At 26.3% G+C, this 24,789-nt stretch overlaps 5 protein-coding genes across 9 annotated transcripts in view; all 5 read right to left on the bottom strand.

Moving 5' to 3' along the window:
* Positions 1-2: 2 nt before the first annotated feature.
* Positions 3-6,958, bottom strand: LOC105430627 (mevalonate kinase-like). 4 transcript variants are annotated; one of them, XR_016139880.1, is made up of 5 exons: positions 5,268-6,958; positions 3,079-5,131; positions 2,177-2,733; positions 783-2,039; positions 3-664 (listed from the first exon to the last, which is right to left on the bottom strand). XR_016139880.1 is itself a non-coding variant. In XM_089079753.1 (4 exons), exons 3-4 carry the CDS (start codon positions 1,716-1,718, stop codon positions 401-403), a joined length of 1,200 nt encoding a protein of 399 aa, XP_088935879.1. In that variant the 5' UTR covers positions 1,719-2,039; positions 2,177-2,733; positions 3,079-4,873; the 3' UTR covers positions 3-400. The 4 variants fall into 4 exon arrangements, 3 of the variants coding, with proteins under 3 accessions (XP_088935879.1, XP_088935881.1, XP_088935880.1); XM_089079753.1 differs by lacking the exon at positions 5,268-6,958 and having other exon boundaries at positions 3,079-4,873; XM_089079755.1 differs by lacking the exon at positions 5,268-6,958 and having other exon boundaries at positions 783-1,728; positions 3,079-4,873.
* Positions 6,959-8,890: 1,932 nt separating this feature from the next.
* Grip163 (gamma-tubulin complex component 6) overlaps positions 8,891-24,789 on the bottom strand; it is a 44,665-nt gene continuing 28,766 nt past the window's right edge. The window contains exon 16 of the mRNA XM_089079130.1: positions 8,891-9,021. Within this exon, the coding sequence (XP_088935256.1) occupies positions 8,906-9,021 (116 nt within the window). The 3' untranslated portion in view covers positions 8,891-8,905. The remainder of the gene's footprint in view (positions 9,022-24,789) is intronic.
* LOC105430684 (uncharacterized) lies at positions 11,061-14,905 on the bottom strand. 2 transcript variants are annotated; one of them, XM_089079296.1, is made up of 3 exons: positions 13,932-14,905; positions 12,623-13,597; positions 11,061-12,053 (listed from the first exon to the last, which is right to left on the bottom strand). In XM_089079296.1, the coding sequence occupies exons 2-3, from the start codon at positions 13,547-13,549 to the stop codon at positions 11,793-11,795; spliced, it is 1,188 nt and encodes a 395-aa protein (XP_088935422.1). In that variant the 5' UTR covers positions 13,550-13,597; positions 13,932-14,905; the 3' UTR covers positions 11,061-11,792. The 2 variants fall into 2 exon arrangements, with proteins under 2 accessions (XP_088935422.1, XP_011642661.2); XM_011644359.3 differs by having other exon boundaries at positions 13,973-14,904.
* LOC105430625 (mevalonate kinase-like) lies at positions 15,110-18,643 on the bottom strand. The gene is made up of 3 exons (XM_011644277.2): positions 17,279-18,643; positions 15,812-17,100; positions 15,110-15,579 (listed from the first exon to the last, which is right to left on the bottom strand). The coding sequence occupies exons 2-3, from the start codon at positions 16,754-16,756 to the stop codon at positions 15,328-15,330; spliced, it is 1,197 nt and encodes a 398-aa protein (XP_011642579.2). The 5' UTR covers positions 16,757-17,100; positions 17,279-18,643; the 3' UTR covers positions 15,110-15,327.
* On the bottom strand, positions 18,713-24,674 carry LOC105430623 (mevalonate kinase-like). Its single transcript, XM_089079295.1, has 3 exons — positions 22,531-24,674; positions 19,431-22,409; positions 18,713-19,168 (listed from the first exon to the last, which is right to left on the bottom strand). The coding sequence occupies exons 2-3, from the start codon at positions 20,373-20,375 to the stop codon at positions 18,911-18,913; spliced, it is 1,203 nt and encodes a 400-aa protein (XP_088935421.1). The 5' UTR covers positions 20,376-22,409; positions 22,531-24,674; the 3' UTR covers positions 18,713-18,910.

The following is a 24,789-nucleotide window of genomic DNA, read 5'->3' as shown; positions in this document are numbered from 1 at the left end:
AATTTAAAAAGCATTTTCTCTGATTATTTATCAGAGAAAATATATATACGCATGATATTAATAATTTTAAGTTAAAATTAATAATGCAGATTGATTAATAATGTATTATAATAATAAACATAACATAATTTTTAATGTAATAAAAAACGCATATAAGACTAACAAAATACACATTGAAAAATATATCTATTACATAGTGTTACTATTATTACTAATAACAGAGAACATTTTTTTATTTAAGTTATTAATATTATTAAACTATCAAATGTTTTTAAAATTAATTCATTAACATATAAAATTTATTATATAATTTTTTTTTCCATTTGTGTACTTGTTATAATATAATTATATTAATATACTATTTAAATTTCACATCTATTAAATTGTTTGCTTCAATATGTTATTCAACTCTCACTCCATTCCACTTTCCACATAAATTGGTTAAAATGGCAGGAAAATCGTGCAGTACGTATTCGTGTATGAGTTGATGGACGATTTTGTCTTTGATATTTGGTGGTAATAAAATGAATACGTATCCACCTCTACCAGTGCCCGTCGCTTTTGCCTTTAATGAATACTTTTGGGCAATTGCGCAAACAATGTTTATATTTGCATCCGACATATCTAATGCTGTGAGTAATCCTTGATTTATATTAATAAGATCCTGAAAAGCACATGTTAAGAGATAATTTAACGATTAGCTACTTAGTAAAGAAAGCTGCAAAAAATACTCTCGTATAAACACACGCACAAAATATTAAATTTTGCGATATTACACTTACCGATAATTTTTCATAGTGAGTCTGTAGATCGATAGAAAGTGACTCCTCTACATTAGATTCCTGATTTTGTTCTAATTCTTTTGGCCGAATCTTGTCGAACAATTGAATAGATTTTTTCGATATAACATTTATAATATCCAGATAATGTTTCATGAATGAACCTCTGTCTCCCGTCACAGGGGGAATATGCACATGATTCAGACTAACATTCGAAAAGACAAGCAAGATCTTTATATTGGGGAAATCAGTATACTTTTGCATTAACCATTTCTTGGTTTCAACTATCGAGCCACGTATGGATACGAGAATTTTAAAAGCGTTCTGACATTTGTACACCATGTTATCGCATATCCCCCCGTAAAATAGTATTTTTTGTTCACTTTCAAGTGTGAATTCATAAATGACCGTTCCTTTTTGAAGATTTGACCAACGCCAGAAGCATGCCGCGAGACATACCGCGAACGCTTGTGAGCTGCCCAGACTTTCTCCGATCGCCAATTCCGACGATAATTTTACGATAAACGTGGCTGTTATATTAATCGTTTCTTTGTAGGCGATAGCGACAAGCAAGAAGAAGAATGCTTGTAAACTTAACCGATGGTGAAGATTGTCAGGTTTATATGTATCATTACATGTTTCTAACGAATCGACAAAATCTTTTATTGCGTCATGAATATCATCCATGTCAGTTTTACGAACAACATTTTTATCAAAGAAGGTTTTAAGAACTATGTTCAAAGGTATCTTCACGTATAAATTGATAGTGGAAAAATCTAGTTCGATATATTCTGTCGGAACCATTCTTGGAAATAACGATGTGAATGAGAGTTTTGTACGCAGATTTAAGCCTGCTATCACGGCAGATTTCGCATATCCTAACACAGGATCTCCATGTAAATATATCGCACCTGGTGCGGATATGTTGAATCTATACATATCTTCTAATCTGAATAAAAATTTCGGTAAATTGGTAATATTGATTGTAAAAAATCAGAAGTTGCTTCCTTGGCTCTCAAATTATATCAGCAAAAATAGTTCTCATATAATATTAATTTATCTTAATCTTAAGCTTTTACATTATAGAAATGAATAATATTATAAATAAACGATGATTGCAACAAGAAGATTACTCATTTTTAATTCGCTATTAGTTTTCTGTCAATATATGTAAAAAAGATTTAGTGCGATTTAACAATCAGTTGCTTAGATTTTCCTATTTTGTTGTTTGATTATTTTTATTCCTTTCTCTACAAATGCCTAGATTATAGCTTTATTATTATTAAAATTCTTTTATTCTAAAATTTATATTAATATTTTAGAGAAAAGATATTAAAACATTTTTTCTTTAATTTAAGAATAATACATTATCTAAATAATTATAAAATTTTCTTTACCTTAATTAGAGATAAATCTAAAATTTATCATTTATGTGTTTAAAATCGTTCGATGGATTACTTATTTCTTTCAACACATAATATATAATGAGTTCTTTCGACAGCGATAATTATAATAACACGACTTCTTTATAAACTTCTTTACAATATAACAATTTACAAAAACTAATGTGACACATACAATCAAAACAAACATAAACAGAATCAATGTAACATTAAAATTGTACACCAAGAATAATGATTTAATTAGATACTTTTGTCATAATTTATATACATATGTACATTTTCCTGGTAAATAGAAATTTCTCAGTTTGACTGAAGTTTAACTAATGTGTTATCGCTCGGATCAAACGTGCCATCGAATATATAATATATGTCGTTAATATGCTGATAAAATCTATTATTATCTCATGAAACTCAATATCAGTATGCTTTGCACAAAAAAAGAATTTCTGATCATGATCAATTCAGGATTTCTATTAAAGATTAATGTAACATCAAATCTAGGTAGATTATGTAAAATTGGATTTTCACATTCACGATTCTCTTAAATGTATCTATATTTTGAAATAAATAAATAAATAAATAAATAAATATCTCATTTGACTTTGATAAATATAATTATACAATAAAATTAATCCATTATCTGACTCATAAAGTAAATTTAATAAAATTTTATCGTCAACTTTCTTTATCTTTTTGATATTGTAACGTAGAAAATATAAATTTTTTCATTTCTTTCTATACAAATATCTGAATTATATACTTTTGATTATTAAAATTTATAACATTTTAATGAAAAATCATTAATCATAGATACATTTATATAATCTGAAAACGATTATATGTGTATCATAACAAAAATTTCTTTTTCTAAAAAATTAGAGATAATTAAAACTTACCAATTAAATATTTAACAATCATATATCGATCTATTTATTTTCTCCAATGCATAACTTAATTTGGACTTAACTGTGATGATGATAGCAATATAAAAAGTAACGAACTTAAATTTATATATGAAAACGAAAGAATAATTATTTCAACACTAAGACTGTCGATTAATGCCATCTGTCTTCTTCTTGTTGTTATAAAAAATAATGATTTCTTTATCGAAAATATTTTTATCATAGTATATTTGACAGATATTAAAGTGACACACACACAAAATCAAAGAATCAAAGAAACAGAATTTCTGATATTGATGTATTAAGATTGTTATCTAGAATAACGATTTAAGTACTCTTATAACCACACATATGTATCATTTTCTTATGAATAAAAATTTGTCAATTTTGATATTTTATTAATGTATAGTTTTAGTGAACTTATTGTTACAAAAATTAATCACATATGTCTTTATGAATTTATTTGAAGTTTCGTATCATTATTTAATGCACATATATAGAAAAGTAAATAACTACAGATAAAAAAGAATATTACATGTAAAAAAGATGATTTTGTTTCACTTTCTACTCGGAAAGAAGTATTCTGCTAAATGATCTAAAATTTGAGATTAGAAATAATTTTATTGGGCTATTATTTTGTAGGACATTAAAATTTTAATATCTATTGAAATATCAAAATTTTTGAATATTATTATTATGCTTAAGTGCCTTATATAATTATTATTATGACTCAAACTGATTTCTGTTTCAAATTTTACTAAATTTTTAGACATTCAGCAAAACTCTCTTTACGTATATGTTTATTAGGCTGTATCTATCGATATACGTCATATCATCATTAATAAGAAAGTGAATATATAAAAATTGATTACATAGATAAACATAATTCAGTAAGCAATTTATAATTAATATATTATTTTAATATTATTTTAAAATATAAAAATAGATACATTTAATACAAATACGTATTTTTTGTAATAATAAGTATTATACTACTATTTTTTGTTGTTATTCTTAATATGTAGCAAATATTTATCTTTATAATTAGTTTTTTTTCCTATTTTTTTTATTGCATGCATTTTTATAAAAACTATGTTATCTTAATACATTGTTTATACAAGATAAAAGACATTATATAGAAACATATTTTGTGATTGAAATGTTAAATATATAATTACATATAGAATGAATTTATAATAAATATATCTATAATATAATAATATATAATAATATATAATAAAAATATATAATATATATAATATAATAAATATATTAAATGTAAGAAATATAATTCTACGTCATATTAATTCATATTTATATACTGTATAGATACATAGTCATTAATATGAAAATCAAAATTGAGCACATTTGTTATAAAAACAATGTAGTAGAAAATATGTAATTAACTTATTATATATTCTATTATATATTTTAAAATCTTCTCAGTTTTATTACCCGTGCCGGGCGTGGTGATCTCTCATATTCCAGAATACAGTGATAAATGTATCTAAAATGAATACATTATACCTAAATATATGTAAGTACCTATAGTGTATTAATTTTTATTTTTATTTTATTTTAAATATTTTTAATTTAAGTATTTTTATTTTAAATAGCGTATTAATCCTTTCTACTATTTCTTATTGTTACTTTATAATATTATTTTATAACAAATGTTTTATATTGTTTTCTATTTCGCCTACTATTTATCTTTTTGTTAAAATTACGTTATCTTGATGCGTTGTTTATATTTAGTCATTTCTATTACATGATTAATCTCATCATCCTATTCCAATCTCACTCCATCGCAAAATAACTCGGTCGTCACGGTAGAAAAACTGTGTTTCTTGAATTCTTCTGTGATTGCAGCAATGTATCCTCGCATTTTTAAATTCATTGGCAGCAAAACGAACATCAATCTACCTTTATCTTTACCTGTAAGCTTCCCCACGAGTTTGTATTTCCACGCAATATTACAAAGGAAGTCTATATTTGGAGACGAGGCGCCTAATGTCTTCAGTAATGCTTGATTCATTCGAATGAGTTTCTGAAAGAGTACATACATAAGAGTACGAAAATTACAAGTTTCAGCCGATAACAATACGAAATAACTATTTTTAAAGGCAAACGAATATACAGACAACAAAGTATCAGTAATCAAAATTTGTATAATGACCACTTACTGGCAATCTCGTGCGATATACGGGAGATATTTCCGTTTTCGTATTTATAAGATTATTTGTATATTCTCTATCTTCTTCTATTTCACGAAATATTTCAATACATTTTTCAGATATAGCATTAATACTATTAAAAATTGAATCAGCAAACGAATCTAAATGTTTTATCACACGTTTGTGCATAGTTTGTTTAGGTAAATTTTTGCTAACTTTCGAAAAGACTAATAAAATCCGTATGGGTGGATAAGTGAATGCCTGATTTTGTAATATTCCATCGAATATTGTTACTGAGCCATACACGGATACATTACTTTCGATTGTATTCTGAGAATTGAATATAACCGAATCGCACTTGGAAGCGTATTCCGCAATTTTTTCTTTATCAAGCCCTTGAAAAGAAAATCCTTTTTGCAATTGAGACCAGTGGGAAAAACACGCCGCGAGACACACGACAAATGACGCGGAGCTGCCCAAACCATGTCCCATCATCATTTCTGTCACTACTTTTATTGCAAATGGTGTAACATCAATTTGTTCCTTACGGCTAATATCAACCAAGAGATAAAGGAACGCTTGTAAGCTTGCTTGGTGTACTTTATTTCTCGGCTCAAGCGTGCTTAAGTTTGTCTTCTGTATGATGTTGATAAAAGTTTCTATTTTTTTATGGAACTCATTATCAGTAAAAGTACAAGCTGAATTATCCATTTCGAAGAATGATCTAAATTTATCTAAAGGTATTGTTACGCATAAACCGATGCTGGAAAATTCTATTTCAATAATTTTCGGTGACTGTAATTCTAGAGGTATTGATATGAACATCACTTTGGTACGCTTGTTTAAACTGGCTGCTACGCAAGTTTTATTATATCCCATTACGTGTTCTCCAACTAAGTACACTGTTCCTGGTGCCGACAAGTTGAATCTGTACATGTTTCTCACAAAAGAAGATCTAGTATTCAAAAAATTAGCGTCGAGTCTGTATTAGGTTATACAGACTCATCAAAATCAGATCAGAAATCAGAAAATCAGATTTTGTATCCGTGGATTCCTCAGATGTACCTATACCTAAAACACAAATATCAAGTAATATATTTATTTTTTGTTTTGTGTCATAAATGAATAATTCATCAACGGTGATTTAAATAAATTTTAATCAAATTTTAATCAAGATATTAACGTTATCAATACATAAAATATATAAATAAGATTTAATCAAATTTTATTGTTTCCCTTATGTTTCTCATATTAAGTAAGGAGACCATAAACTTTCTTTATTTCTCTTTGTGCAAATATCTAGATTACACATCTTTGATTACTGAAATGTATAATTCTTAAATATGTACTGTGTTTTAATAAAAAGTAGTTAAAACGTACGTAATTTACATAATCTGAGAATGTATTGTACATCATTCAGAGATTCTTTTTTTTAAATAAATCAAAGATAACTTAATCTTACTTAATCACTTAAATACTTAAAAGTAATACATTCGTACTTACGTATTAGTTTCTTCAAAATATACTTTGGACAAGATCTTTCCGCAACGATTGTTATAACAATGTGAAAAATAACGATCTTTTCCGTAATATCAGTTTGACAGGTATACTAAACATATACATAAATATACATATAAACGAAACTAACATAAATAGAATACCTGACATCTATGTAAAATTAGAATTATTAATTAGTATATCAAGACTGAAAATTTAGATATTCTTTTTATAATTTGTATATATATATATATATATATATATATATATATATATATATGTACATTTTCCTGACTAATAGAAATGTGTTAATATAAGCTTTTTATTAACATTAATATTTTTGCGAACTTGTTGGTACAAAAATCAGACATTCCTATACTTTTTTATAGATTTATTTGAAGATATTTTTATTAATATATATATATATATATATATATATATATATATATATATACATAATTACATGAAATTACTGAAATGTAAGAAATATAATTTTATATCTTTTTCTATATAAATTCATATATACTATTCATATATATCGCACAAAAATTTGGACCATCTTATTTGAATAAATTAATTTTTCTTTTTATTTATACAGATATTTTATTGATAGTATTAAAATACATAAATATATGCTATTTAGGTAAGATTTATAATAAACAGGACAAGAAGTATTTACGATGTTAACTTGTCAAATAAATCAAATTTTCTTTTTATAAAAAATTCTCTTTTTTTTTTGCTTTAATTACTTGATACAATCTTGGCATTTCTTTGATTTATTTTTGAATGGTTCTTTTGGTAACAAATCTCTTGTAAAATTTTCCGCATACTTTTTTAGAAATGGAACGTCTTTTCACACAGCTTTGTCCAGTTTTTTCAACAGTTTAATCATTTATATATAATATTGTTTTTATTTTTATCTGAGATTTAAACTTCCAAATAATGTACGTTTATAAATTAATTCTTAATAAAATAATTATCAGTTTATTATATATTATATTTAGTAAAAATATAGTTCTATCTATAGAATCTATAGAATCCAAACTTTTAAGCGATTATGTATATATCATTTATATGCATATGTTATCATTAATTAAAAGATCAAAATTGAACACATACATTATAAATACACTGCAATAACAAATTTACAATTAATTTATTACATTTCTTAAAAAAGTTTAGTGAAAGATAACGATTAATTATTTATTTTGAGTATTAAAAGCATTGAATAATAATGTTTATAATACTCAAAATAAGTAATTTCCAATATTATATTGGCTAGTATTAAATTAAATTTTTGTAAGAAATATTTTAAAATATAATAATAAATATAGTAATGTAATAATATATTAATATAGTAATAAATATATTTGATACGAATTTGTACTGTTGGTATCAAATAAGTATTCATTACTATACCATTTTTTGTTATTATTTTTGTTGCATTCTGAATGTAACAGATTCCTATTGTAATAAACATGTGCTAATAATAATAAATTTGCTTAATTTATTATATTTTCGTTGAACTTATGCTATCTTGATACATTGTCTGTATTTAAACATAATTTTATCATTATTTCATTCTGGTTTGTCCATCAAGGAGAGGTAATTTAATTAGATATTCTTATTATAATTTATATCTTAACGCAACAATCGATCAGTCTTTTTTATAAAATTTACTCGAAGAAATTTACGTCGCCATTTGATATGTATCTAGAAACGTTTAATAATTGCATATAAAGTATATAACGGATATAATAGAAAATATTACATATGCTAAAATTTTTATGCTAGTTTGTATACACATATAATTTTAATAGTAATTAAATTAAAATTAAAAAATGTATAAACATTATGTATTAATTGTAAACGTCTATTTTTGTATTAATTAGTTTATTAATAAAATATATCATGTAAAACTTTATTTTTTATAAATTTCATTTTTGTTATAATAAAATTATTTTTATTTATATTATATTTAATCATTGTATTTAAGTCGTTAATTTTATTATTCAACTATCACTCCGTTGCTGCATAAACTGGTTAACGTGACGGGAAAATTATGCGACTTGAATTCATCTATCAATTTTGTGATGTCTTTGTCCGTAGTGTTTGGTGGCAATAAAATGAATGCATATCCACCTTTACCTTTACCCGTGAGCTTCCCTGCGAGTGAAGAGTCTTGCGCAATTGCACAAATAATATCTATCTCTGGATGTGACATATTTAATGCTTGCAGTAATCCTTGATTCATTTGGATGAGTTCCTGTAAAATATATATTAAGATATAACTAAAGTTACTCAAGGATAACTACATATGATAATTTTATAGAAGTGACCACTCACAAATTCAAAAAGCTATTAATCATAGAATGAAACTTGAACTTACCGATAATTTTTTGTATAACTTGAGAGGGAGATTGAGATTTACGGGTTTTATGATATCACCGCGACATAGGTAAAATATGTTTTCGTTAATTTCAATAAACGTTTGAACGGATGCTTTTGCTAAAGCTTCCATAATGCTTAGGATGGAAATAGCGATAGGATTAGTCATCACAGATCTTTCGATATCGCTCAAATTTACCGTTTTCATACTAACATTCGAGTAGACCAATATGATCTTTATTCTAAACATAGAATCTTTAGAAAATAACTTAATCGGTAATCCCTCGTTGAAGATTAATATCGAGCCTTTTACCGATACATTTACTGCCATCACTGAGGTGGACTGATATATAATACAATCACAATCGATAGCATAACTCGCTATCAATAGTTTATCATCTTCATCAAATTCATAACGGACAATTCCTTTCTGTAGAAGCGACCAGCGCAGAAAGCACGCTGTGAGACACACCGCGAATGATGCCGAACTGCCCAGACCCTCTCCGATCGTCAATTCCGTTGATACTTTTACGATAAAAGAACTTGTTATTTCGATAGATTCTTTGTATGCAACAGATACGAGTAGAAAGAAGAACGCTTGTAAACTTGACTGATGATCAACGTTGCTGCGTTCATACGTGCCGATGTACGTGTCCATTGATGAGTCGAGAAAACTTTTTACCCCGTTGTATATCTGAATTGAATTAACATCGCGTTTGATGTTATGATAGAAGAAGTGTAAAAGAAATTGAGTCAACGGTATCTTCACATGTAAATTGATACTGGAAAAATCCAGTTCGATATACTCAATCGGAACGACTCTTGGGGGTAGCGAAGCGAATGAAAGCCTGGTACGCATGTCTAAACTGGTTGCTATGCAAGTCTTTGCGGACATTATCATTGCGTCTCCATATAAAAATACCATTCCCGGTGCGGACAAATTGAATCTATACATTGTTCTCACGAAGAAAAACTTCAAGTATTCAGAAAATGGGCGTTCCGTCGAATCTACAATAGGTCATAAAAGATCAAATTTCGCATTCGTGATTTTCACAAATAAGTATAAATGTTGAAGTAAAATGAATAATAAATAAATAAATATATTTATTTATTTTACTTCAAAATTTATTTCATAAGTGTCGCCCTTGAATAATTTACCTTTCTTTCACGTGTTACATAAAAAAAAATAACGTTCTACATAACATTGGCTATAATAAAAACAATTTATCATCAATTTATTATATCGACGTTTTAATCGACGCAGAAGATTTATTAAGATTCAACCTTCAATTTTATTATTTTTCTAATATGTTATTGAGAGACTGTAAATCTTGTTATTCCTTTTAATGCTTGACTTAAACACTTTTACTGAAATTCCAAAATTTATATTAATGTTTTAATAAAAAAAACATATATTTATATAGTTTGAGAATATTACATACCGTGACAAAAGTTTTTTTTTTTAAATAAATTAATTGATTATTAAATTTAATTGATTATTAATTGATTATTATTAATTAAATACTTCTTTTTTAATACATAATGTACGGATTTCTTTCTCTACAGTGAGATGATTAAAACTATACAAACATGATTTCTTTATTTTAAGTGTATGATTTTAAATGTATATTTGACAAAACATACACAAACATAAATAGACTTTCTGACATTATTATATTGTTTCAATTGTCTATCAAGATAATAATTTAATTAGATATTCTTGCTATAATTTATGCATATATATGTATATTTTCATAACAAATAGATATTTATTAATTTTTGGCATTTTTGTTAGAATATTCTTAAATTTAGTTCAAGCAAGAAAGATCTTATTAATATTCAAGAAAAACTTATCGAAATAAAAGTATATTTTTAAATTAAATTTTTAATTAGAAAATATGGAAAAAAAATACAAAATTATCTTGCAATATGATATATTTATTTTGCATTAAGATTTTATTTATAATGTTGAAGAACATTCATATCTAGTTTTCTATATTAAAAATTCGATTCTGATATTGAAAATTAGATTTCTGAAAAAAATTTATATAAATTTGTTTTTCTAAAAACAAAAGTGTGATATTTATTCTGCATTAAGATTTTCTTTATGATGTTGGAGAACATTCATATCTAATTTTGTATATTGTAAAAAGAATATTGTAAATTAGATTCTGAAAAAAAATTATATAAATTTTTTTTCTAAAAAGTATGAAAGTTTTTGTTAGTTTTAGTATAATTTTAGTAAGCTCATTTTTTATACAGAAATTAATCAATTATTTTTATACAAATTTATTAAAAAAGCCGCTAACCAATATTTATACCAAAATTAAACAATTACATATTAAAATAAATATCATATTGCTTTATTAATTAATAATAATTCTAAGAGTTCCTTTACACTAATAAAATTTAACAGTATTATTTTGTTTATTATTACTTTACAATTACTGTAAATTAATTATTATGTTATATATGTTCTTTTTAGTTTAATTATTATTGAAGTCATACTATGACTTTATCCTGATATTGTCAATTTTTATTAATTTGACAAAAATATTTTATTTTTTATAGATATTTTTTATAGATATTTTTTATATTGTATTATAATTACATTATTTTATTCTTGATTCTTTATAATTTATTGCTATATTATATTGTTTCTGTCAGTCGCAATCCGTCACAACATAAACTGGTTAATATGGCGATCATATTAAACGAGTTGAATTCACTTATAAGTTGTATTATTATTTCGTCTGTAATGTTTGGTGGCAGCAAAATGAACGCACTTTTATTTATACTTATGGATTTTCCTGTGAATAAATACTTTTGCGCAATTGCACATATAAGTTTTGTATTCGGATGTACCATGTATATCGCACACAGTATTTCTTGATTCATGCGTAGAAATTCCTATAAAGTATACAATAAAAGGTGACTAAAATTATTCACGAATAATGTACTGAATCTTAAGGACGTATTACATATATTACATATATTTTTATTTATAATTAAAAAATTATGAATTAAAAATTATAGATTATTCTAGATTGTATTTAAAAGTAATACAAAAAATTTTGTAGTGATTTAAAAAATATTTAAATATAAAGTAGAAATGTGTGCTTTAATAAAATTAAGAAATAATGACAATAAAAAATTTCAATTTTTTTTTATATCAGTATTTTACATATTCAAAATAATCTGTGAAATTTTGGTTATTATTTCTTAATTACATTTTTCATTAGAGCACGCTTCTTCTTATTTATTTAAATAATTTTTTTACTAGATTCTAAATCATTGCCGAACTTTATTATATTTTTAAAATGCAATTTAATCTGTCTAGAATAATCTGTGTAAATTTTTTACAATTTTTTCATTGCGAATAATAAACAAAATTATAAAAATAAATGTAATATATTCTTAAAGAACTGACTACACGCAAGTGCAGGATACTGATAAAATTTCATAAAATCAGAACTTACCGATAACTTTTCGTAGTAAGGTAAAAAGAGGTGTCCCATTTCAGGTAAGAGCAACCTTTTCTTTTCAATCATGTTAAACGTTTGAACAGACATTTTTGATATATTTTCTACAATGTTTAAGATGGAAACAGTGATGGAATGCTTCAGCACATATCTTTGTATCTCTTTCACGGTTGGTACTCTCACGCCGAAGTTCGAAAAGACCAACATGATCTTCATGTTAGGTATATTCAAATATATCCGAGACACCTTTCCCTCGTTGAACGCCACTACCGAGCCGCACGTCGATACAACGGCTTTAAGTTTAGACTGGGCATTGAAAATAATGGAATCGCAAATAGCAGCGAATTCTATGATTAATGATTTCCCGAACATGTCCCATTCCTCAATGGCAATTCCTTTCTGCAGAATGGACCAACGCAAAAAGCACGCCGCGAAACATACCGCGAGCGATGCCGAGCTGCCCAGACCCTGTCCGATCGCCAATTCCGTTGACACTTTTACGACAAAAGATTGTTTTATGTCATGACGTGATGTGTATGAAATAAGCACGAGCAGAAAGAAGAATGCCCGTAAGCTTAACAGATGATTGCGATTGTTGGGTTCATACATGCCGATGTACATGCGTCTTAATGAATTGACAAAACTCTCTACCTCATCGCGTATCCGAGTTACATGAGCATTGCGATTAACGTTCTCATGAAAGAAGTATGCGAGAAATGTCATTAAAGGTACCCTTATATGCAAATTGATGTTGGAGTACTCGAATTCGATGAAATCCCTCTCGATAGATTTTGAACACAGCGATTTAAATGTTAGTCTGGTATACAGACCTATGCTGGCTCCCACACAAGTCATTTTGTACATTATCACAGAGTCTCCATATAAACATATCGCTCCTGGTGCGGATAACTCGAAGTTGTGCATCTTGCGAAAAAAATTCTAGTACCTTGGAAAATTACGGTAATGTCGAATCTACGGTAAATTATAAAAAATTAAATTATTAATTAATCATGCTTTTGTATCGCAAAAGTAGTTTGTTTGCATGTAATATATTTACTTCTCTTTCGTATTATATAAATAAATTACACCAAAAATAACGCTGATCGCAATAAAGACGATTAATTATCAACTTATTATGAAGAAAATTTATATAATAAGATTCAAGTCGTCAGCAAGACAGCAAAAATTTTCTTTATCTATGTACGAATCTGAATTACATATTGTCGATTATCAAAAAAAATGAATAACATTTCAAGCTTTCTATTAGATATAACAATGCTTTAATAAAAAAATGTTAGATTCATACGTTTGTGTATACTAGAATAATGTGGTGCTTATATACTTAACGACAAAGGTCCTTCTCTTAAAGTAAACCAAAATCCACGATTAAAACTTAAAGAAAATAAAAATTTAGCAATTATTGACTTGTTACAGATTGATGTTATCTTTTTAACATTAATCTCCTGCAAACGATATCTTTGCAAAGGAACGAGAAAAACGACGATTTCTTTGTAATATAGATTTAACAGACAGTACTAAAATGACACAGAGAATAAATAGAGAAGAAACATAAATATAAACGAAAACACGAGATCTAACATCGACCATGATATCGAGCAAAATATCATTTATATTTCACGTCAGCTGGCAGCACAAGGTCTATCTATCTATTATAATTAGAAATTTATTAGATATTTTGATAAATAGTATATTTCATATGTATTTCTCTCTAAAAAAAAGGATAATATCAAAATCTCAAATATATCGAAATATTTCGCAATGCTGATTAATTCTCTCGCTGCGTTTACTTTATGAATACAGCTGTCATGATAGAAATTTTGTATTTTAATATGTTGTGCGTATCTAAAAAGTTATCAGTATAATAATAGTAATATTAATTAAACTTGAGCAAATTAACATTTGTTTCTACATCATTAAAGACTATTCTTTTCTTTGTGAAAGTACAAAATTGTTTCAGATAAATTTTATTTACAAAACATTCTTATTATAATCTTTATTGATACAAATAAATGATAAGATAAAAATACGGTCCCCAACGTGAATAGGTTAAATTGTATATTTCTTTTACGAAGAAAAGGTTTTTATTATTTAGAAAAGTGTACAATCTCGAGTGATAAATAGATCAAAATCAATATCAAATCAATATCAAATCAATATCAATTCAATATCAAATCAAAATACTTAAATAATCTATAGCTATGTATATTTCTAATAAATATCTTTTTGAAAGTAAATATCTTTTTGAAACTCGTGAGTTCTTTATAAGCTTTAATAAATTTTTAATAATAATTTAAAATAATAATAAAAATTTGTTAATTCAAAAATCAATCATACGTTCCATAAAAAACGCAATATTATATTTCTTATATTATAAAATTATATTTCTTACAGATTTGTTTAAATATATTTGCACAACGCATGCGTACAAAAATGTTTAATATCACATTTAATGTAAAAAGTGTCTTTATTTTTTTTTGTTTTATTACATACATATGTATTATTGCGTCAACAACATGTCAAAAAAATGTAAAAAATATATATATATACAATGGATATAATAATTGGATATTATAATTAATATTTAAAATAAAATATACACAAATATAATGTAATAATTCACTTAGTAACATTTCAAAAATTGTTTTATATTTAGTAGTTACTAATTAGTGTTAACTAACGTGCTATTCAACTCTTACTCCGGTACAAACCATAGTAGTTTCTATGACAGGAAAATTGTGAGATTTAAGTTCATTTTTCAATTTAGCGATGAGCTGATGGTTGGTCTTCGGTAATAGAAAAATAAACACGGTTCCACTATCACTTGTTATCTTGCTCGCAAATGAATATTTTCGTGCAATTGCACAAATAATTTCTATGTTTGGACTAGATATACCCAATGCCCTTAATAATCCTTGACTTATATTGATGAAAGTCTACAAAATACATAAAAGATAAAATAATTAAACATACATTAAATATATACAAGATAATTAATATACAAAAGATAGTTAACCATATATTAAAAGATTGAAATAAATATTCAAGTAAATAAATTAAAAAAATAAAGTTCTCAACGGATGACAATATATGAGAAATATCTTAAATGAGTACCACGCGCAAACACTATATAATATAAAATAATATTTAAGTCCGCAATAAACCTACCGATACCCTTTTGTAGCTATCCAATGGGACAAGGACTGGCCAATTGCTATCATCTTTACGTATATTTATCGACTTAAGGTAAATCTCATCAATCGCTTGAGCAGATGTGATCATTACAGCTTCTAAACTGTTCATGATGAAATCTACACATGGTTTTACATATTCCATATTTTTTGCTAAGATAAATGAGCTACTTCCCATTTTCTGATTAATGTTCGCATCGACAATCAGAATCTTCATGGGCAGCATTTCTTCCATAGTTTCGCAGGTGCCCTCATCATCGAACGTAGTTATTGCGCCGTATACGGATGTGAAGACATTGATTAAGGTCTGGGAGTTGTATATTGTCTTCTCGCAGTTCAAAGCGTAATATTCAATTTTTTTGTAGTCTCCGTTTTCAAATTCATAACGAACAATCCCTTTCTGCAAAAGCGACCAACGTAGGAAACATGCCGCGAGACACACCGCGAAGGATGCTGAGCTGCCTAAACCCTTTCCAATCGGTAGATCCGACCATAGTTTCACAATAATAGTTGCAGTTATTTGGATATTTTCTTCGTAGGCAATAAAAAGGAGCAAATATAAAAACGCTTGCAAAGATGACGTCTGTTTTTCATCTATGGAATTGTATATGCCGGTGAAATTATTTGATACATCGAGAAACTCTTTTATGGCAATCAATCTTTCCTCAGATTTAAATAAACGAATAACATTTTGATCATAAAAATGTTCGTAAAGTGCGTCTAATGGTATACATAAATATAAATTTATACTAGAAAATTCTATTTTGATATGTTCTCTCGGCACTATTCTTGGAGGCAACGAAGAGAATTGAAGCTTGGTACGTATATCTAAAGCAGCCGCTATACAAAAACTATTTAGTTTCAACATGTGGTCGCCATGTAAAACTGTTGTTCCCGGAGCAGATATATTAAATTTGTACATATCTTTCACAAAGAAAAACTTTTTCTATTTGGAAAAATGTTGTAATATCGAACGATAAGTTGATAGAAAATCAGATATTATACCTCGAGGATATTACTTCTCGAGGAATTTATTGGAGCGAAAAAATCAGTTTATATTTATCACTTTCGTGTCACAACGCTATAAATAAAATACTGAGTGCACAAAAATAATTGACTCGTCACCAACTTTTTATCGATCTTCTATCTCTCTTATATTCATTAAGAATTTGCAGTAAAATTTAATATTGGCTCTTTTGCTTTTTCAATTTTTTTGATATTATTGAAAAAGTAATACGAATTTTCTTCAGTTTTCTATACATAGACCTGAATAATACGTTTTTAATTATTCAAAATTTTTATCACAATACAATACAATAAAATAAAAATGCTTTAATCAAGAAAGATAAAAAATAAATGGTTAACCCATCGTTGATCAATATATGTCGTTTGAATACAATATATATATATATATGTGTGTGTGTATGAAAATTTAAATTATTACCTGCGGCAGTAACAATCTTTCTTGAAACGAAAATAGATTGTAAATGATTAAAATTCAATTTTAAAAATGTGATAAATTAATATGATATGCCATTATTTTTCACCACGGAAAGTGTTCCACGGACGAAATGTTCCAACAAGGAGAGTTGAAGAAAAATAACAATGTTTTGAAATATTAATTTAATAAACAAAACTAAAATGATGATATGGAAAATGAGAATATATATATATAAAGTTAAAGATAAACATAATTGATATTATTTTCCTGTAATATATTGTACTGTTTCTTTAATAATGTGATTAAATTAGTTTCGATCTACAATAGGTATTTAATCTTTAAGTCTTAAGAACTTGACCAATCATAATCGTTTATTTTTCTCATATTCGAATAAGATTGGTCAATTTCTTACTTCTTAAAGCTTTAATCATCATTGTGGGCCGACACTTAGATTTCACTGTGTATGTAAATGAAATTTCAATATATCAATTTTTGTAAACATATTAAAGTATCTTTAAATTCATTTTATAGAGAAAAACAAATCTTTTTGCACAAGCGATTAATGCAAAATGCATGTTACTAAATACTTTGCGAATGATGCTGAACTGCCTTTTGTCCGCCAAATTTGATTACAATTCCAATAGATATTGTTATTTTGTTTTTTTCATAAACAATACAAAGGAGTAGATAAAAATATCAAATTAAACATAATTAAATTAACAATAAAAAAACGTAAGTAAGCATAATTGGTATTCCTTCGTAAAAATTATTTGTTGGAGCAAGCATTTAATAGTTCACTCTTATCGCATTTTGAATTCTTTTATCGCATTTACTAATTGCTTATTCTTAAGTAAGTGATATTTTCACCATATAAATATTCGAGAAATTATAAATGTTCGCGATTAAAGATATAAGATCCAAATATAATTTCAAATTCATAAATTCTATTTTAATAAATTCGACGAACACTATTGGAGACAACAACGAAAATTAGAATTTAATATATAAGACAATTGTATGGAAAGTCCTATCATATCCTATTATGGATTTCTATGTTAAACTACGGTCCTCAACGCGGATATGTTAAACTTGTATTATTTCTTTTACGAAAAAAAAGCTTTTCTTATTTGGAAAAATGCACAATCTCGAGCAATAAATAGCCCAAAATTTAATATGAAATTAAAATTAAAAGACTATGTATATTTCTAATAAATATCTTTTTGAAATTTTTAAACGTCTCATAGGTCCTTTATAAGCTCTAATAGATTTTTAATAATTATTTGAAATTATAATAAAAATTTGTTAATTCAAAAATCACTTATATCATATCCATAAAAAACGCAATATTATATCTCACAAATTTGTTCGAATATATTTGCACAACGCATGAGTACAAAGATATTTAATAATATCACATTTAATGTAAAAAATATCTGCTTTATTTTTTTTTTATTTTATTATATGCATATATATTGCGTTAACGACATGTTAAATAAAAGTAAAAATATATATATATAAAACACATATAATTATAATTAATATTTAAACACAAATATAAAGTAATAAATTCACTTTGTAACATTTCAAAAATTGTCTTATATTTAATAGTTACTAATAGTTACTAATTAGCGTTAACTAACGTGCTTCAATTCTTACTCCGGTACAAACCATAGTAGTTTCAATGACAAGAAAATTGTAAGATATAAGTTCATTTGTTAGTTTAACGATGAGCTGATGGTTAGTGTTCGGTAATAGAAAAATAAACGCAAATCTATTATCACTTGTTATCTTGCTTGCAAGTGAATATTTTCGTGCAATTGCACAAATAAAGTCTATGTTTGGACTAGACATACCCATTGCCTTTAATAATCCTTGATTCATATTGATGAAAGTCTACAGATATAAAAGATAGAGTAATGAAACATATATTAAAACATATATTAAATATATACAAGAAAATTAATAATATATAAAAGATAATTAAACATATATTAAAAGATTAAAATAAATATTTAAGTAAACATATTAAAAAAATTAAGTTTTCAACGGATGATATATGAGAAATATCTTAAATGAGTACGCGCAAACATATATAACATAAAATGATATTTAAGTTCGTAATGACGTTAAAAATGACGTTAAGTATGAAACGTACCGATATCCTTTTGTAGCTATCCAATGGGACAAGGACTGGCCAATTGCTATCATCTTTACGTATATTTATCGACTTAAAGTAAATCTCATCAACCGCTCGAGCAGATGTGGTCATTACAGCTTCTAAACTGTCCATCATGAAATCTACACATGGTTTTACATATTCCATATTTTTTGCTAAGATAAATGAGGTACTTTCCATTTTCTGATTAATGTTCGCATCGACAATCAGAATCTTCATGGGCAGCATTTCTTTCATAATTTCGCAGGTGCCCTCATCATCGAACGTAGTTATTGCGCCGTATACAGATGTGAAGACATTGATTAAGGTCTGAGAGTTGTATATTGTTTTCTCGCAGTTCAAAGCGTAATATTCAATTTTTTTGTAGTCTTCGTTTTTAAATTCATAATGAACAATCCCTTTCTGCAAAAACGACCAACGTAGGAAACATGCCGCGAGACATACCGCGAAGGATGCTGAACTGCCTAAACCCTTTCCAATCGGTAGATCCGACCAAAGTTCCACAATAATAGTTGCAGTTATTTGGATATTTTCTTCGTAGGCAATAAAAAGGAGCAAATATAAAAACGCTTGCAAAGATGACGTCTGTCTTTCATCTATGGAATTGTATGTGCCGGTGAAATTATTTGATACATCGAGAAATTCTTTTATGGCAATCAATCTTTCCTCAGACTTAAATAAACGAATAACATTTTGATCATAAAAATGTTCGTAAAATGCGTCTAATGGTATACATAAATATAAATTTATACTAGAAAATTCTATTTTGATATGTTCTCTCGGCACTATTCTTGGAGGCAACGAAGAGAATTGAAGCTTGGTACGTATATCTAAAGCAGCAGCTATACAAGACCTATTTTGTTCCAACATGTGATCGCCATGTAAAACTATTGTTCCCGGAGCAGATATATTAAATTTGTACATATTTTTCACGAAAAAAAACTTTTTCTACTTGGAAAAATGTCGTAATGTCGAACGATAAAGTCGATAGAAAATCAGATATTACACCTCGAGAACATTGATTCTTGAGGAATATTTATTGGAGCGAAAAAAATTAGCTTATATTTATAACTTTCGTGTCACAACGCTATAAATAAAATACTGAGTGCACAAAAATAACTGACTTGTCATCAACTTGTTATCGATCCTTTATCTATCTTGTATGCATTAAGAAATTGCAGTATAATTTAATATTGGTTTCTTGGCTTTCTCAATTTTTTGATATTATTGAAAAAAATAATAAGAATTTTCTTCAGTTTTCTATACATAGACCTGAATAATACATTTTTAATTATTCAAAGTTTTTATCACAATACAATACAATAAAATAAAAATGCTTTAATCAAGGAAGATAAAAAATAAATGATTGATCAACGATGGTTAACCAATGTGTTGTTTGAATACGATATATATACAATCTGAAAATTAAAATTATTACCTGCGGCAGTAACAATTTTTCTTGAAACGAAATAGATTGTAGATGATTAAAATTTAATTTTAAAAACGTGACAAATTGATATAATATGTCATTATTTTTCACTACGAACAAAGTGTTTCAACAAGAGAATTGAAGAAATAACAATGTTTTCGAAAAATTAATTTAATAAACAAAATCAAAATGACGTATGTAAAATGAGAATATATATAAAGTTAAAGATAAATATACACAATACTTAATATTATTTTCTTGTGATATATTGATCCTGTTTCTTTAACAATGTAAACAAATCAGAATTTATTGTGTATGTAGATGAAATTTTAATATATCAATTTTTGCAGTTATTTGCATTATCAATTTTTTAATATTAAAGTATCTAAATATATTTTACAGAGGAGAACAAATCTTATGGCAGATACTTTCTTGTATAATAATCGAGAATTATTTTAATATGAAAGAATATATTTATATTCATGACATACAAAAGTTTAAAATTGCGTCGCTAAATATAACTACATAAATGAAAAGTGTTTTACCTCGATTAATTAAAAGTATTAAGTCCTTATTTATCATAGAAAACAATGGTATCTATTATATATGTTATATGATATCATATTTATGATAATAAAATTTAAAGTATATGTACTTCAAAAAATATATATTTTCCGTAAATAAACACTTCTTTTTTTATAAGTGTTAATTAATAAGTGTTAATTAACAATAACAGTTTGTAAAAATAAAGATTTCAAATTTATGTTTCAAATTTATGTATTTCATAAAAAAACACTGCAATATTATATGTTCTACAAATTTTTTTTTATACGTTTGCACATAATGCATGTGTATAAAAATATTTAATAATTATACATTGAATATAAAAACATTGAAAATGAAAAACTTATTCTTTTGTATTCATATATACCGTGTCATTAACTTATCAACCAGAAAAATTTAATAAAAATTTTTTTACTAAAATACGAATTGCATATTACATTATATTTAATAAATATATTAAATATTATTACCATTATTATTACTATTACTTTTCTTTTCTATTCTATTTTATCTTTTTATTATTATTTTTCTGCCAAACAAAAATTAAAAAAAAGGAATATAAACTTCTATGATTATATTTCATTCACATTATTATATATATTTGTACATATTTATATATAAATATATTTATATGTCCTTATATAAAAAACTTTTTATCGGAAATACTAATATTAGAGTCATAATTCTTATATTAAGTAAATAATTCTAATATACTATTCAATTCTAACTCCTTCACAAGATATAGTAGTTTCCACAATAGAAAAATTATACAATTCGAGTTCATTCTTCAGTTTAGCGATAATCTCATCCTTAGTATTCGGTAGTAGGAGAATAAACACATATCCACCAGTACTTGTCATCTTGCAACTAAGTGAATATTTTCGCGCAGTTGCGCAAATAATATCTACATACCGATTGGACAAACCTAATGTCTTCAATAAACCTTGATTCATATTGATAAAAATCTGAAAACGCATGTTGAAAACTCAAGTTTATGACGAATGACTTCGTGATAAAGTAGACACATGCAAGCAATGTAATATGCAAAAACATAAAGAAACAGAAGATTTGTAACAAGAAACCTACCGATAATCTTTTATAGCTATCCAGCGGTAACAGACGAGACCAATTGGTATCATTTCTATTATTTAGTATTTCTAAGCATTTTAGGTAAATTTCACTTATTGCTACAGAAGACGTAGACGTTATATTTTCGATACTAGTCATAATTAACTCTACACACAGACTTAAATGGAATATGTTTTCCATTTGCTCAGCTTTCTCTTTCTGATCAATATTCGAGTCAATCAACAGAATCTTCATGGGTCGCATTTCATCCATTGCAGCTGCATTGATATTATCTTTAAATATTGACACTACACCATACACGGATACGAAAAGGCTTATTGAGTTCTGGTTGTTGTATATTATCTTCTCGCCCTTCCAAGCATAATATTTGATTTTCTCGTAATCATCTTTATTAAATTCATAACGGACAGTCCCTTTCTGCAGAAGTGACCAACGCCAAAAGCACGCTGCAAGACACGTTACAAATGTTGCTGAACTGCCTAAACCCCTTCCGATCGCCAAATCCGACGATATTTGTACGATAATAGATGCTGTTATTTCAATATTTTCTTTGCGGGCCATAAAAAGGAGCAGGTATAAGAATGCTTGTAAAGATAAGTACTGTGCAGTGTTTGACGGGTCGTAACTGCTATCATAAATATTCAATGATCCAAGGAAGTCCTTTATCTTATTTATTAAATTGTAACGGGAAAACTTGCGAATTCCATTTTGATTATAAAAGTGTTGAAAAAATGCATTTAAAGGTATGTCCAGTTGTAGGTTTAAACTCATAAATTTTATTCTGATATGTTCTTCCAAAACTACTTTTGGAGGTAGCGAAGCGAATTCAAGTTTGATACGCTTGTCTACGGCAGCTACAATGCGACGTCCTTGATATCCCAACACGGCGTCTCCGTGTAAGAATATCGTCCCTGGTGCGGATATATTAAATCTGTACATATTTATCAAGAAAAAATTGCTCCTATTCAGCTGATTGATGAAATATCAAGTAATAAATTGTAAAAGATCAGACGTTGCTCCTAAAAAAAAAAATAATGATTCTCGAAGATTATCTGTTGCAGTAAATGACAGCTTATATTACTTTTGTGATATGTTAAAATGCAATAAATAAATCTTCGGCTGCACAAAAGTAACTAATTCTTAATCAGTTTTATCATCGATCCTTTATCTATCTTCTATACATTATTAAGAAAACTTTGAATAATAAGTAACTTTTCGATTATTTTAATTTTCTAATATAATTGCCAAGATAGCAATTTTAAGTGTCCTCTGTATACAAATATAGAAAATACATTTTTAATAAGAAAAAATGTACTTTACGTTTATGAATATTTTAATAAAAAAAAGAGAATGACAAACGATTGATGTATTGTTGACTAACCAATAAAGGCAAAGTGCTGCTTGAATAAAATATATATATTTATAATCCGAGAACTAAGAATATTATCTGCGTCACAATAATAAGGACTTTCTAAAATAAAAATCGGAAATTGGCGAAAGTGACTAAAAAATAACTTATTAATAATTTATTAATAATTAATAATAATTTGTCTGCTCTATCGTTTTCTTTCTGTCACAGTTTGCAAATGAATGTTTCCACGAACAATGGAATAAACAAACTAATAGACAACACAATACTTTGATTTATTATTGACTAATAGCATGACTAATGTTCAAATAGAACATAGAATAGAATATATTTTTTATATCTGAAAATTAAAAGTATTACCTGCAATAATAAGAGCTTTCCTTAAATCAAATTGATCGAAGATGATTAAAGTTCAATATTAAAAAAAATAACAAATTTGTATGATGTGCCATCATCTTTCAGTAAAAAAATGCTTTCGAACAAAATGTTTCCACAAGGAGAACTGAAAAATAATCTTTTTGAAAAATTAATTTAACAAGCAAAACTAAAATAACGTGCAAAAAAAATATATATATAAATTTAAATATAAATACAATACCTATCATTGTAATATTCTACTTTTTTAACGACTTCATTGTGGGTGAATATCATCTCAGTATATATCAATTATTATTAAAATATTTTTGAATACATTTTGTATCAAAACAAATTTTATACAAGATATTTTCTTATATAACGATTGAGATTCACCTTAAAATGAAAGAATATTTTCGTATTCGAGTCTATGTAAAACTATAAAGTTACGTTGTTAAATATAACTAAGTAGACGAAAAACATTTTACCTCAATATTATTAATTAAAAGTATTAATTTTTTATTTATCGAAGA

The sequence above is a fragment of the Pogonomyrmex barbatus genome, unplaced genomic scaffold (assembly GCF_055798465.1).
Source record: "Pogonomyrmex barbatus isolate J1 unplaced genomic scaffold, ASM5579846v1 scaffold3, whole genome shotgun sequence".
Classification (NCBI taxonomy): domain Eukaryota; kingdom Metazoa; phylum Arthropoda; class Insecta; order Hymenoptera; family Formicidae; genus Pogonomyrmex; species Pogonomyrmex barbatus.
The sequence above is the reverse complement of the archived record's forward strand: the minus strand, read 5'-3'. Positions and strand labels throughout refer to the sequence as shown.